Source organism: Papilio xuthus, unplaced genomic scaffold, assembly GCF_000836235.2.
Source record: "Papilio xuthus unplaced genomic scaffold, Pxut_1.1 DF825017.1, whole genome shotgun sequence".
Classification (NCBI taxonomy): domain Eukaryota; kingdom Metazoa; phylum Arthropoda; class Insecta; order Lepidoptera; family Papilionidae; genus Papilio; species Papilio xuthus.
In genome coordinates, this window is record NW_013533632.1 from 5,252,992 (window position 1) to 5,269,113 (window position 16,122).

At 31.8% G+C, this 16,122-nt stretch overlaps 3 protein-coding genes across 4 annotated transcripts; 2 read left to right on the forward strand and 1 right to left on the reverse strand.

Moving 5' to 3' along the window:
* Positions 1-184: 184 nt before the first annotated feature.
* On the forward strand, positions 185-1,758 carry LOC106126431 (tubulin alpha-1 chain). The gene has a single exon (XM_013324094.1). It carries the CDS (start codon positions 296-298, stop codon positions 1,646-1,648), a length of 1,353 nt encoding a protein of 450 aa, XP_013179548.1. The 5' UTR covers positions 185-295; the 3' UTR covers positions 1,649-1,758.
* A 1,671-nt stretch (positions 1,759-3,429) lies between these two features.
* Positions 3,430-6,703, reverse strand: LOC106126471 (probable ATP-dependent RNA helicase DDX53). Its single transcript, XM_013324157.1, has one exon. It carries the CDS (start codon positions 5,724-5,726, stop codon positions 4,056-4,058), a length of 1,671 nt encoding a protein of 556 aa, XP_013179611.1. The 5' UTR covers positions 5,727-6,703; the 3' UTR covers positions 3,430-4,055.
* Positions 6,704-6,858: 155 nt separating this feature from the next.
* On the forward strand, positions 6,859-13,708 carry LOC106126407 (uncharacterized). 2 transcript variants are annotated; one of them, XM_013324051.1, is made up of 14 exons: positions 6,859-8,732; positions 8,979-9,043; positions 9,281-9,511; positions 9,583-9,714; positions 9,965-10,153; positions 10,532-10,610; positions 10,695-10,871; positions 10,981-11,213; positions 11,612-11,848; positions 11,923-12,049; positions 12,215-12,373; positions 12,631-12,813; positions 13,083-13,250; positions 13,324-13,708. In XM_013324051.1, the coding sequence occupies exons 1-14, from the start codon at positions 7,312-7,314 to the stop codon at positions 13,664-13,666; spliced, it is 3,744 nt and encodes a 1,247-aa protein (XP_013179505.1). In that variant the 5' UTR covers positions 6,859-7,311; the 3' UTR covers positions 13,667-13,708. The 2 variants fall into 2 exon arrangements, with proteins under 2 accessions (XP_013179505.1, XP_013179506.1); XM_013324052.1 differs by lacking the exon at positions 9,583-9,714.
* The last annotated feature ends 2,414 nt before the right edge of the window (positions 13,709-16,122 follow it).

Consider the following 16,122-nt stretch of genomic DNA (forward strand, 5'->3'; position numbering starts at 1 on the left):
ACTCATTTGCCCAGTACCGTCATTTACCCCGTGGTGTTGTGAGGTCATCGGCAAAGCTTCTGCGCACGAGTTTTAGGTATAAAACTTTTTTTTCAAACCAACAATCTTGACTGACAAATAAATTTTAAAGTGCGATATTTTAAATTTAGATCATAAGCAAAATGTTCGAATTATGAAAAATTTTATTTGTTGCTTTGTTGAGCTCATTGTTTGTTTGGGCCTTGTATAACTGGATTATTGGCAAACAGTTTAAGAAATTCCATAATATTTTTAAGCACATAGTAAATATTTTATAATGCGTGAGTGCATATCTATACATGCGGGTCAGGCGGGCGTACAAATAGGAAATGCATGTTGGGAGTTATATTGCCTGGAACATGGAATCCAGCCAGATGGACAGATGCCATCAGACAAAACTGTTGGCGGAGGTGACGACTCTTTTAACACCTTTTTCAGTGAAACTGGTGCCGGTAAACACGTTCCCAGGGCAGTATTTATAGATCTAGAACCCACAGTAGTAGATGAAGTTCGTACTGGTACATACCGTCAATTGTTTCATCCTGAGCAGCTCATAACAGGCAAGGAGGATGCTGCTAACAATTATGCAAGAGGACATTACACTATTGGGAAAGAAATAGTAGATCTTGTTTTAGACAGAGTGAGAAAATTAGCTGACCAATGTACTGGATTGCAAGGATTTTTGATTTTCCATTCTTTTGGCGGGGGTACAGGCTCAGGATTTGCGTCTCTACTTATGGAAAGACTTTCCGTTGACTACGGTAAGAAATCAAAGCTCGAATTTGCCATTTATCCTGCACCACAGATATCTACAGCAGTCGTAGAACCTTATAATTCTATTTTGACAACTCACACTACTCTGGAACACTCCGACGCTGCATTTATGGTTGATAATGAAGCTATATACGATATATGTCGTCGCAATTTAGACATTGAGCGACCAACATATACTAATTTGAATCGCCTTATTGGTCAGATCGTGTCATCAATCACTGCTTCGCTCCGATTTGACGGAGCTCTTAATGTAGATTTAACTGAATTCCAAACCAACTTAGTTCCATATCCACGTATTCATTTCCCTTTGGTAACTTATGCTCCCGTCATTTCCGCTGAAAAAGCTTACCATGAGCAGCTGTCTGTAGCGGAAATCACTAATGCTTGTTTTGAACCAGCTAACCAGATGGTAAAATGTGACCCCAGACATGGTAAGTACATGGCGTGTTGTATGCTATACCGAGGTGATGTGGTTCCCAAGGATGTTAATGCTGCAATTGGGACCATAAAAACAAAACGTACGATACAATTTGTGGATTGGTGTCCTACTGGATTCAAAGTAGGGATTAACTATCAACCACCAACTGTGGTGCCAGGAGGAGACTTAGCTAAAGTACAACGCGCAGTGTGCATGCTCTCAAACACCACGGCCATTGCGGAAGCTTGGTCTCGCCTAAACCACAAATTTGATCTAATGTACGCAAAGCGCGCCTTCGTTCATTGGTATGTTGGCGAAGGAATGGAGGAAGGAGAGTTTTCTGAAGCTCGTGAAGACTTGGCGGCGCTTGAAAAAGACTATGAAGAAGTCGGAATGGATTCCGGCGAAGGTGAAGGCGAAGGCGGCGAAGAATATTAATTTTTCTTTATTTTATTTTTAGGTTCTATATTTCCTTTAGGTTTTAGCTAACATAGTTTTATAATTTAACAACCATTTGGTGTATTTGCAATAAATTCTCAAGTAGTAAAGGAGCTTTTATTGTCTTTGTCCCAGCATATTTCCCAATGAAAATTATCGTCAACCTGCCCTTATCTCCATACGGAGGGTCGGCACAGTATGTACTAAATACATTTGCGGTCATATCTTAATCTACTTTCTACGTATATCCTCTTTTACATAAGCCATCCATGCTTTAGTCTTCCTCTACCTTTGTACTCTACCTCTTTTAAACAAGCTTCATTTTCAAAGAGTATATAAAATATGTTCATATTGCTTATTTCTGTAAAAAATTCTGGGAAATTTTTGTAACATCTTTGTAAGCACCGATATTCAGCAAATTTAACGTTATATATTAGTTACTCCTACAAAGTACATACAAGCAAAAAGATACTCAAATACATCAGATAAATATATCCATAAAAGCTATGTTATATACTCTTTGCTAAAGCTGACAAATTGCTCACCGTGCGCGGCTCTTTTGTCCCGTTCGCTTTATAAAAAAAAAACATCAAGTGAAATGTCAAATTAATCATCCTCTTAAAACTCAAGTAAACACACAAATAAATTCAAATTATACTAGAGTAGAGAAGTCATGCCGTATGTATGTGGTATTGGTATGAAATGTAACGGTGTGGGCTAATCTTACTTAATACGTTGCGTGTGTTTTATTAATTTGTAGAGAAGGGAACTATGTCCAGCAAAGCATCGATAGAAGTTGAAATTATAAAAGAAGTTTTAGGTTAGATACATTTTGTAATAAAATTAAATACATTTTACATATTATATTATTACGAAAAACACGAAATGTTTTTTATTATAATGATTACATAATTCTATGAATGAAAAGTAAGGAAACCTCATGGGTTGGTGAATATTACGACTACAATAACAAGCAAAAATTCAAATTCTTAAAATATTTCTACTATTAGTGAGTTATAAGTGCAAATGGGCAAGAGACTCAATGAAGAAATTTAGGAAAAAAAACAGAAAAACATTGCTGCTAGTAACATCAGCATCTACAAAGTTTGTTAAAAATAATTTAGGTAAAACTGTATACTAGTGAATCATCCTGGATTTTCATATAATTGGTTTTAACAACAGGAAATGGTCAAATTTAAATTGTTTGGAAGTTTTTTAGTCATAAAATGATTTGAAGAAAAAAAATTTAATTGTTTCATACTTTTTATAGTATGTTCATTTTCATCATTTTTATAATAATATTTTTGAAAAAGACTCCAATCCAGATTATCCAATTTACATACTTACAACACAAAACACATATTTTGGCTTTTTTATGTTTATTTTATATACACATTTTAATTAGGTTTGGAACTTTAACTTTATTTTACCTGTACCTGTGTACCTGTTTTTATTATTTTTTTCTTCTTAATAAATTGCAACCACCAAAAAACAGACGGACGGACAACAAAATAGTTTAAGAGAAGACTGCATGATTTGCTGTTTTAAAATATTACCATAATTAATTGTTGATATTCTTTACCTACTTATTTTTAAACTGAAGACTTAGACTAAATGCTGAATAAACAATAAAATTGATTTGATATAAGGAAAGAAACCGCCTACTTTCTGAAAATAAGTGTAAATATTATCTGAAACTCGGATATGCAATCATGCAATTGAGTTAACAAATCATAACAATAAAGACTCAATGCTTTGAATAATAGCTTTTATTGCACATTTTCACTACATACACCAATAAGTTAAATTTTACACATATAAGATAAAAATTGGGTTATACTACTGGCTACAGTCACATAATATTTTATATGAGCGACTTATAGTATAGACAAATAGAACTATAGTATACTCATGGACTAGTACCATTTGTTTATTCTTTTTTAGTTACTAATATAATAAATGCAAAAGTTTGAATAGATGTTACAAGGTTTTTCCAGAACAACTCAACAGATGTAGTTCAGAGTGTGGAAGAATATATGGCTATAAATCATTATTTTTTATAGCTGTGCCAGAAGAGTTGAGGGCAAAAGCTCATATAATTATAAGTTCTTTGATACAAACCGCAGTTGCTTGCATTTTAAGTATTACTTAACTTACAAATCTTAGTTTCTAACAATGATTGGATTTAAATGTAATTAGATGTTAATCTCATTATCTTAAAGATTCAAAAAAAATATGCATTTAACAGGAAACATTTCATACATAAATGCATTAAAATGTATTATGGATTATACATCAAGGTTATATAGTAAAGATCAAAGATATTTACTTGATAATATTTAAACATGATTTGACCACACTTATGCAAACATTAGTAAATCTTTTTATATCTAATAATCATGAGAATTCAATCATAAAAATTTAAAAACTCTATTTCTCTGTTGTTGTCATTGTCCCTTTGACCTTGGTACTGGGCAGTAATCTGATTGTATCTATCTGCAACCATAATCAATTCTCGGGGAATTTCTTGGTTTGCTTCATTCATTATTCTTATTAATTTTTTGGTATGTCTCCAATCATATCTTGCTACATAGGAAATAGCTGTCCCAGTTTTACCTCCTCTGCCTGTTCTACCAATTCTGAATATATAATCAACCATAGATCGAGGGAAATCAAAGTTTATGACATGTGTCAAGCCTTCAATATGAATCCCTCTTGAAGCAACATTTGTTGCTATTAAGATGGTAGCAGAACCATTTAAAATCTGCTCCATAGCAACTTTTCGATCATGATAGTCTCTATCACCATACAAAGATTCGCAATATATACCATTTATACATAATTCTGATGTTAGACGTAATACAGTGGGTTTGGAGTTGCAAAATACAATAACTTTGTCAGTTGGCTTCATATTTGTAATGAAGTTCAATAGGATTGTCTCTCTATGTCTAATTTCAACAAATATTAGCTGTTGAGTGATTGTAGGGACAGCTGTCAGGTGTAATGGACCTGCATTGATATGAATCGCATCCGTCATGTAATTGTTTACTTGGCTTGCTACATGATCTGGCCATGTGACCGCAGTCATTACTGTTTGGTGACCTGGCCGCAGACCTAACAAAGATTCTTGTACATCCTCTCCATAATCAACACCTAAAAGCTTATCAGCTTCGTCGAAAACGATATAAGAAAAGAACATAGAATGTAAATAATTTGCAACAATATATTTTCTGAGACTACCAGGTGTGGCTACCACTATGTCAACACCTTTTAAAAAATCATAAATATCTTCCTTATTCTGTATTCCTCCATATAGGCAAATTGTTTTTATATTTTTGTTTGTATACTTAGATACTTCCTTGCTTATTTGAATCACAAGTTCTCTTGTAGGCTCTAAAATGAGTACGGGGGGGCCTTGCCTCTTTTCTTTCGGTATGATTTGGCCTTCAATGTGAATCAAAGCGGGCAATAAGAAAGCTAGTGTTTTACCTGTTCCAGTTTGTGAAATCCCTATCAAATCTCCTCCTCCCAAAAGGATTGGCCAGGCTTGACTTTGAATTGGTGATGGTTTTTTTAAGTCTTGCTTGTATAGTGCATCCAAAATTTCTGGATAGTTTTTGAATGCTTGTTCAAACGTTAACACTGGGTTAGGTATTGGTTTCAAATCAACCTGTTCTTCATTGGTTCTTAATACTTGAACAATTGAGTTTTCGCTTCGCCATTCTTCTACTTGGCTGGGCGACATTTCGCTCACTTCTGGGTCTTCAATATAAAAATTTTTCACCATTGGTAATAATTTGGCCCATCTTTCCTTGTCTTTCTGGACACATGAAGCATCAAGATTGACGCAGTCAACGGTCTTAGTGTCATTTTCATTTGTTTTAAATAATCTTGAGTGGTGTGCTACAGCATCTTGATCGCTACTTAACCCTTGATTACTACATTGCGGCAGTGAATTTTGGGATTCATTTGCCGAGTCTTCCTCAGTATTTTCTTCATACCTGCCTGGCGACATGCTGCTGTGTCCAATCTGCTTAGGTTCCGGATTTTCTTGCTTTTCTTCTTCTATGTTAGCCATTTTTTTTCAGTTCGTCGATAAAATTATTTATTGAAAACAGACCTATTACAGTTTTTATTAACCGTAAAATAAAAAGAAGAATGGAGTTGTGATCACTGTCCAATCTTTAATTAATTTACTTCGAATTACGCGTAAGTAATAAATTGCGCATCAATAATCGGTACTTTCCACCCCTTCCCGTGCCCCTTCCCATAAACAGTTATTGATTATCAATTTTTAGTGTTGCAGCGTGGAGATGAGCTGTGAGACGGTCAAAGTTCAGTTTACATAGACTCGACCTGTTGAGCTCCGATGCTTTTAAATTGGCAAGTAGCGGCTCATAGCAAGTTACAACATTGAGATCCCTTTCAATGATTAATTCAAGCGTACCGAGAAAAAATAGTATGTTAACTTTGCTGCCAATCGAGTAATCTTTTCACAAATGATACGCTCTATTTAGAGCAGCGCTTTTAGGACGGCCGGTTAAGAATCGTACTTGAAGCCCATGGGCTCAAGTACAATTCCGGTACTGTGATGATCTTCAAAGCTGGTTCGAAGACATATTAAATACCAACAGGCACTTAAAATAACCGTCCTTTTAAAAAAGTTCATAGAGTGCAGTCCTTGGGTTACGGATATACTCAGTGATAACTTAGTTTTAGAGATGGAAGGCTGGGCACTGCCAGTAAAAACGAAATGTTGGCTCGTTTACTGCACCAGTTAAAATTATACTATTTAAAGCTTATTGTCAGGCCATTTATAAGAGTAGCTTATGACTGAAGCGTACTCAAAGGGCTTACGATACCCTGCGGGTCCAGTAAAATAATTGTTTTAGCGAATCTGGCATGTTTGCAGCTGCCAATGTTGACGGATTTGTCGCATTGATATGAAAGAGAGCAGCATCCCTGATGCGGCGGGTGCGTACAGCGCCAACAGCTACCTGCAACTCATGTTCCGCTTATCAACACAGTGTTGATAGAGAGAGGATTTGAACTGTCTAGTATTAGTCATGTGGACACGTTTACGTGAGGTGTAATTTTATTTACTTATTAAAATAATTCTAAGGACCATGTCTATGAAATAAAAGTGTTATTATTATTTTAGCACATTTGCATTAGCCTAGTTGGCAACACTGATGCAGTGTCACCAAATGTCACCCCCTGTCCCTGTCTGATAGTATTTTATGTCGTATAAAAATTAATTGCAATTATTAATTGAATACCACAATCATGGTTTATTAAAAATTTCATTATTAAATAAGTTATTTTGCGACCTTTATAATGAGAAAAAATGGAGTGTGATAGAAAAGAAGCTTTCATTAAATAAACTTTCGAAGATGATGTAAACAGAAACACAGGTTTATTAAGTATATGGTTATAAGATTAACGTAACAAACCATTTTGCTATTTGCAAAAAGTATGAATAATGCACGAAATGTAACGTAATCTGAATAAATGAAAAAGTGGTATGGAAAAAAAATGTGTTTTGAATTTTTTAAAAATTAGTTAACTTTATTAAGCTACAACAGTTTACAAAGACTTCGAATGTACATCCATCACCACATAATTTGCAATACAAAATATCAAAGAAAAATCTTCCAAGCATAATGAATTCAATTTCAGGCAGAAATGATAAACCAATTCTTGAACTGTCTAGTTTATTGAGATTTATTACTGATGGATCTTGTGATGAATGTGAAAAAAATAATGATCTACAGATGTTTGTAACTGTTAGTAAAACAATTGATGCAAACAGAATGTCAATTAAAAGAAGCATGCAATTGCCAAAAACTTTTAGGATTATTAAATTGTCACCAATCTCAAAATTAATCTCCAAAAGGTATAGATATTCTATATTGAGGCATAAGTGTATCATATTATTCCAATGTGTGGTAAAGAAAAAGAAAGTTAATATTTTTATTTTCTTCCCATATAAATCCAAAGTTGAAATCAATTCACAAGAAATAAAAATAAGAAGATATCTATTATCTATCACTTGTACAAATGACGATAAAATATCAAAAATCTTTGAGACCCACATTTATTATGTTCTCCGAAAAGTCGAAGACCAATTCAGAAGAGATACTTTGCAAACAAATTGTGCAAATAATATAGCCATGATTAAGAAGAGATTAATAAAAGATAGTGTCAATAAAATATCGCATAGGACTCCCACATCAGAAATGTACATATTAAAAGAAAGCAAAAGCAGCTCTAATCTTTCAAAACATTTACAATTATGTAATAACTCTTTAACAAAAATGAGATCAAATGCAAATTTATTAGAAATGAGAAATTCATCGTTACCATTGTCTGGTAATGAAGAATTTTATCTAGTTAAAAGAATACAACTTGTTTACATAATGTCTAAATCTAGAAAATGTCCACATTATCCAACATGCTCAAAAAAGATGTTTCATAGTAAGAAAAGCCACTGCGTTTCTAACATCTTTGAACAATCATGTAAGTTACATAATGAATTATTAAAGAAGACTGCAATGCCATGCTGTAAAAACCATAAAGATAATATGAATACTGTTATGGATAGTATGATAAAAAAAAGACGCTGTATAGAAAAAGAATATGAACATATGCTAAGACAAATTTCCAAATTAATGCATACCTGTAATGACGAAAAATCTAAATTACGGGTAACTTCTAAGCATTGTTACCCCAAGAAACCTAAATGTAAGAAAGAAATTTTGCCACTTTGTCAAAACTGTAAGCAAAATTTGAAGGAAAAACCCAAAAATATTTGTAAACCAAAATGCATGGATAATTTTGGTAAAATAATAAAAAGTACATATGACCGGTGTTCTAAACAAGCTAAGACGAAACTGAAGAATAACAACATAGGTAAAATTATAAAGGACACATATGGCCAGTGTTCTAAACAAGCTAAAATGAAATGTAAAACAATTCATTTAGATAAAATTATAAAAAAATTATATGGCCAGTGTTCTCAACAAGTTACATCAAAAGTGATCACAAAATTGAAACCTACAAAGCAAGATTGCTACATGTTTAGGTATAATGTTCTAATTCTAATATTGTATTTTAAGTGTTAATATACATATGTAATATTATGGTTACACAGTGTGAACTGACAACACAATGTTGTATGAAAAGTTATCTGTGATAAAATTGTATGTGCCGGGTTTCATTCATATATCCTTCTAATTCATTACCAATATATTTCAAAGATTCAAAAGATGTCAGAACAGCACAGAAATATTTTTTCTCTTTATTAAACTTGTATTTTTTTTTGTTTTAGTGTGCATGCTTTCCCGAATCAGAAACTTGTTAGTGAACCTGAGATGTGCCATTTCAAAAAAAATGGTAAGAAAAAGGAACAACTCCAATATTATAAATGGAAATATTTAGATGAATAGATGGGTGAATGTTTGTTGGAATGTTTTTCCAAAATGGCTCAACATATCTCAATGAAATTCTTCATGGATGTAGAGGATAGTCTGGAATACCACAAAAGTAACTAATAACAAGACAAAGTTGAGGGGCAGCTAGTGATAAAATAATTTGCATTTATAACTTCAGATAATTAAATGTTTGTTACAGCTGTATTCCAATTTATGTCTATAATGAATCAGGAACAATCAAAAGTAGTGAATTGTGCAGCGATGAGCAAGAGAGATTCAATTATTGAAAACGATACTTCGACGCTTGGATTGCAGCAGAGAAATTATTTAAAAAGTAAATTATTATTGGTAAAGAAGAGGACCTCAGTAGTATTTCTTGATGTTAATAATTTTGCTGAATATGACATCTGCCTGCAGGGAATGTTCAAAGGTAAAATATATTTGTTATTTGTAAGCTTACATAAGTTATAGAAACCTAATTAAAATTCTATTATTAATCAGATCCCAGCAAAGTTAGTTCACACAAGAGTCAGAAGAGTATATCATTTGATATACCTGAAGATAATGAATCTTTGCAAAGTTCTATTGAGTCTTCGCACTCACCATATCCTTGTTGTATAAAAAATTGCCAAGGTGAGAGATAATCTATATCTATATAATTAATAAAATTGGATTGTATGTATGTAATACTGAGAAAAACAACGGTTGTCTATCGATAAGAGCGCGTTGTTAATTTTCGAAGCTAATGTGCCAATTTTCAGTGAGATCCATGCAGCTCTGAGGATACCTTCTAACAAACAGCCATCCATCGATCCATCTAAACATTCATTATAATATTAATTAGAATTTTACATATATATAAGCATTTATTATTTTATTTCAGATACGGATGAACCTAAATGTATGTTAGGAGACAATCATGATAACGAATTATCAAATGAATGCAAAAATAAACTTTGCAATGCAAAAACTTCTCCCATCAAGGTGAAACTTCCTCTCCCTAAATGTATAGATTGTACAAGAGATAACAAACAATGTGATATGGGTTTAAATACATTGCCACAATACATTGGTAGGAAATTTTCAAAAAGTAGTATAATACTATAATTATATTCTTCTTCTACTAGTGCCTCTTCTGTCTTGAAGGTTGGCCGCTAACTTAGTTAACTTAACTTATAATTATATTAGTTACAACCAATTTGGGATTTGCAAAAAAAACTAGGTATATTTTTTAAATGTGTGTTTATTAGCTGTCATCCGCGACTCCGTCTGCGCGGTATTCAAACAAAATTTAAGTACCCTATGTGTTCTTTGAGATTATTTTCTACATCTATGTCAAACTTATCCATACAGTAGTTCTGAAGATACCTTAAGACTGTCCATCCATCCATCCAAACAGTCAAATTAAGAATATTAGTAAGATATTTGATAAATACATGAACGTTTTCAGAAGAGGAATATAAACCAGTAATAAATTCAAAAACTCCAAGAATAATAAGACGACAAAAAATTACACCCAGTTTTTCACCGTAATGTATAATACTTATGTTTTATTTGTAGTATGTTTAAACAAATGTTTTATAAAACTTTGTCTTTTTTTAATATTAATTCAGGGATTGTATAATTGAAATTAACAACAACGGAAAAGATCTCGAGTCACTTGAATTGATAGATAACGTTCAGCAAATTAAGAACAGAAAATGCCAAGAAAAAACAGACAAAAAACCCCATCCACCCTTTTGGGTTAAATTATTTCAGAAGATTACTAAGAAACGCAACAATACTAAAAAGTTTGTACTATATAATATATTTCTTTTTTTTTCACTAAATACCTAAATTAGTGTACACAAGCTGGTTTAAAGTTTTTATCTCATTTTAACATATTTATTTATCTTTTAGAAAAATTTGCAAGACCGATTCAAAGGAACTTTATAAATGTTTTCTTGAAGAAGATTACAAAAATTGCAATAATATATTAACATACAGTGACTTTAAAAAAATGAATGAACAGCAACTGTTAGACATAATATGCGAATTGAAAAAAGCAACGTTTTGTAATTCTCCTCACGATTCCATACAAGATGTTGAAACGAGTTCAAAAAGTTTATCAAGCGATTCTTATATCGGAAAAGGTTCGAAGTTTTCTGATGATACAATTACAACGAGTTCTAGTTCATTTTCTTCATATGATTCTGGTTCAGAACGTAAACGTTCAGGAATCAATTTTTCTATACCACCCAATAGTGTCAATTCCAAAAAATTGTATCGATTTTTTTGTGCAAAATAATGAAGTAGGAAATTTAAATATTTTAATAAATAAAGCGCAATAATCAATGGCACTAAGTTTTTTTCTTATATTAACATTCTAACATAACTAATAGAAATTTATAGCTATTTTGATGATGTGCATTTTGATAATAAAAAAAGTCAAGTATAAATAAGAAACAACACTGCATTCACAGATTTAAATACCCTTAGTAAACACGTGAATAAAGAACAAAAAAATATGTTTCTAACTCTGCCTTTTCAGACATGGATGAGACTGAATATAATTTAAGTAGATATTGTCGTCACAAATATAAAAATAAACGAAATGTTACAACAAAAGTATCACAAAAATTTAAAGCTCCAGAACTCTTGAATAAGAATTCTAGGACGAAACATTTAATACCTAAACGAAAAGTTTTTACAAGTAATTATTCCCAATGCGAGAAAGTTTCCAGTAAATCAGTTAAAAATATTTATTGGCGTTGTGCAACAAAAGATGGTACCTAATTGACTTTTACTTGTATTATTATAATGATAGATTATTTAGAAGCATAAACATAAAAACTTTTTCAGGTAAGAAAAAAAAGAAAAGAAATAAACTTACGAAAGTTAAAAAACCACGAATATTAAAGCAACAAATTATAAAATGCCACTTGTCATCACATCGAGGAATGACTTTTAAACATGCAGAAGAACAACCGTCTGTATATTTGTTACGCTTATCGTTGGTTTCTGAGACCTAAAATTCATTTTTGAAACATATTGTTATCTCTGTTTTGTCAAAGATTTGAGACTCGGAAACCAACGATTATTTATAGTTGAAGTTGTATCAAAAGAATTTACTATAACAACTGTTTTAATTCAGAGAATGCATAAGAAATGTTGATAATTGTGGTAAAAATCTGACTTCGGTACATTCGATTGAATGTATTCAGTCTTTAACTGATTATGAAAAGATCGAAAACCATAGACCCTTTTGGTTTAAAAAACGTCCAAAAATTAAAACAAAGAAAAATCAACAAAGGTTTGTATATTGTTATTTAAATCTCAAATGTAAATTTAAGAAAATTAATGTCGTGGCAGCAAAATTCACTAAATACACTTCACATATATTTTAACAACTAAAATTGCATCATTACGCAACCCCGTATATTTTCTCTGACTTAACAATAACACATTTAAAAAATATCTTGTCAATCGTCTCATTCTTTTAATAACTGAGATTATTAGTTTACCATAAGTGTGCAATGGAAACTCACAGTAAACAATATTTTCAACTAGCCAAGCTTGCGAGACTGATATAGAGGAACAGTGCGAACTTATCCTTGAAGAACATAACGCAGAAGCAGACGAACTAACATTTAGTGTGTTTGAAATAAGTACCGAAAAGCAACTCAGACACGTTATATATGATTTAGAAAGCGCCACATCCTCTTACCATTCAAGTTTAAGACGAAAAGAAAGGTTTGTTTTTCCCGATATAACTTGATTCGAAATGCTGTAAACTGCGATCAGCTTTGTCTTACTAATATTAAAATGCGATTTGTATGTTTGGATGGATGTTTATCTCCAGAAGGACTCAACGAATCTCGATAAAATTTGGGTAAAACATAGTCTGGAACAACGTAAGCTACTAATTTTATTGAGGCGGCGCGCTCGCGTGCCTCTACTAGATTTTAATTACGAACATCTTTTGTTTATAATATTTTTAATTGTTACATTTTCTTTATTAGTTCACAGACTTGTGTGGCGCTAGGTTCAGATGAACCGTGTAATCTTATCTTATCTGAAGACGTTGAATTAACATTTAGTGATTTTGAAACAATGGACGAAAACCAGTTGCACGATATAATATGCCAATTACAAAACGCCATGTTATCTTGTGATTCAAATCCACATAGGTTAGTATTTTCCTTCTTTATTTTTGTAAAGTAATTTTATATAAAACGACTCTTTTTTAATGTTACTTATTAGACCATCTTTCGAGATAAATGAAAAACATTGTGATGATGGATTAACATTTGGAGATTTTCAAAGAATGAGCATTAAACAACTGAAAGACATAATATCTGAGATAGAAGCGATGAACTCCGATTGTGATACGAGTACCGCATTGGAAGTTGAAGCAAGTTCCGATACCGAGTCAATAAACACATCTTGTATGAGCGATGAAGTACAAGAATCTGTTTCGAGTGCAGTGTACTCGTTGTCTACCTATACTTCTGATGCAGAATCAAATCACGCAGGGTTTAGTTTTTTAATACGTCCTAATAATACTAATCTTCATAAATTCTTTCGAATTTTTCGTATTAAATGACTTTGAAAACTGTTATTACTTTTGAATAAACCATATATGTTCAATCAATGATCGGCAGTTTTATTATTTTCTCGCCATACTTACCCTTTTTTGCAATCCCTATTCTATAATGAAACTATATCACTGGTGGAAAAAAACTGTTTTAGTATTATAAGTTTTATACTTTATTGTAGCTCGTGGTTAGCTGCGAGTGTATTTCTTCGCAGGTAATTGCGCAGGCCCACATAGTGTGAAGGAAAGCGCATTGCGCAAGAGTGTTTCGCCCCCGTGTACCGCTTATACCAAAAGTGTTGGGGAGCGTGAAAATAATATACACAAACAATTGGATTTTATTCTTTATTTGCTTTAGAAATTATTACATATGTATAACATACCGTACAGCCTAGCCTATAAATGCGCTAACGTACCGTAATGATTTTATATTAAAATTAAAACATGCATATGTTATGGGAGCTCATGGGTGAGCTAACTATGCAACGATGTAATATCACTGAATACTGTCCGGAATAGATGCTGAAAACGGTTTAAGAATTAAGAATGAAAATAGTTCAAGGTTTCATTTAGTTAAACTATATCTTATCTAATGATACACTGTTATTTTACACTAAATATTAAAGAAAACAGAGGAAATCTCACTAAATTATAACTTCCTATATACAACAAAATATTTTTATACCATAGGTTTCTGAGATCAGTCCCCGTTGAAAATTTATTGTCATTTCTGTTTTGTCAAAGATAATGGGATGACGAAGTGTTTTATGCAGACATTTTGGTCTCAAAAACCCACGGTTAATATGCTATGTAGTCTTGCGACCGTTACATCTAATTAGACATCTTTTTATTATTTCCGAAACAAATGTCAGCCAAGTTAAATACCATGCTGGCCTCGTCCAAATTATCAGATAACAAATTTAATGCAGCAAACATACATATTATAGAATATTAGTGTAAATTTAATGACAATAATTTCACATATAATTAATTTATAACGTTTGTTTTATCATACATTTGGATCATATTTATAAACTAAGACTATACCATAATAAACAGATATGCAAACCTTGAGATAAGACTACGCCATTTTGATGTCTTTCGGATAAAATTATTAGAGTTGCTATTTACAATTCAATTTTCATAAAGGCCTTTGTAAATATGTATGTCACATTTTATCATACATCCTTTCATTAAATTCAGTACCTCAAAGTTTATTGATAAATGAATTATCAAGTATGATAAGAACCTTTTTTATAGAAATGCCATCTCTCGGCGTAAATATGCATCAATTTCGTACATAGTTCAGCTGTTATAAGCACATAAAATATCTATACAATTAATAAATTTGAAGTGCCTGTTTGTAATGTCAGATAAATCGCGAACACGATGCGTTTGCGTTACTTACAACGAATACCTAATGTTTTAAATCTTTGTCTGTCTGTACGCAAATCTGCGTTTGTTGTGAAATGTAGCTAATGTATACGAGAGTAAGTTAGGCTAGTTTTTTCATGACAGCAAAGTCTCGGGCAACCGCTAGTACTTAATAGGATTATTTAAATATCTTGTTGTTACATCTGCTATTTACACGGCCTATCCTCCTACATTTATCCAAAATAAAATGTTAACACGTGTTTTAAATACGTCAAATATTACTTTCAGTATATGAACCGTATTGTTTTCTGTGTCTAGAACAAGCCACTAAAAATAATAAAACAAAAATTTAAATTAAAATTTAATATAATTTACATTACAAATACACTACATGCTTTTAAGAAAACAAGTTTGTGTTACTGAATTTTCAGTTTATGTTTAGCAAATCATTTTCAAACAATAATTAAAAAGCAACCAAAAATAAGTCACAAATGAGTTCATTGATTTTTCCAATTATAATTACGACATGTTTTGAATAAAACAAAAAAAAGAACACAGTAAAACAAAAGTAATATAAACCAATCATAATTGTTTTTTGTTTCAAAACCAGCCTATTTACATACCGTGGCATTCGCTGTGTTCCGTGTCAATGTGATAATTGTGACCGTGTAAGCCTTGAAATGAATATGTTTGTTTAAAGACATTTAAATCTGTTATACTTCATCTAACTAAATTTATTATTTAAAGACGGTAATTAATCGAATGAATTCTTACTCTAAAAAAGATACGAACTTATTCATATCTAACAAAATTTGTTCCTATTTCAGAGATGTATTTGTTTCTTAAACGGATACAAGAATAGGAAATTATAATAGTCTAATGGTATTTAATTACATACTAAGACTCAAATTAAAGTAGTTAATTTTACGACATTCATATTTACAGATTATAATAATATAGGAAGTGTTAAACTGCATTCTTTCTAGGTAAAGTAATGCTGGCAATATTTGTGCACTTCCAGACATAATGCTAGAAAACATCAAACAGTAACCAAAATGTAGCTCTTTAATATACTAAGAAATGCAAACTAG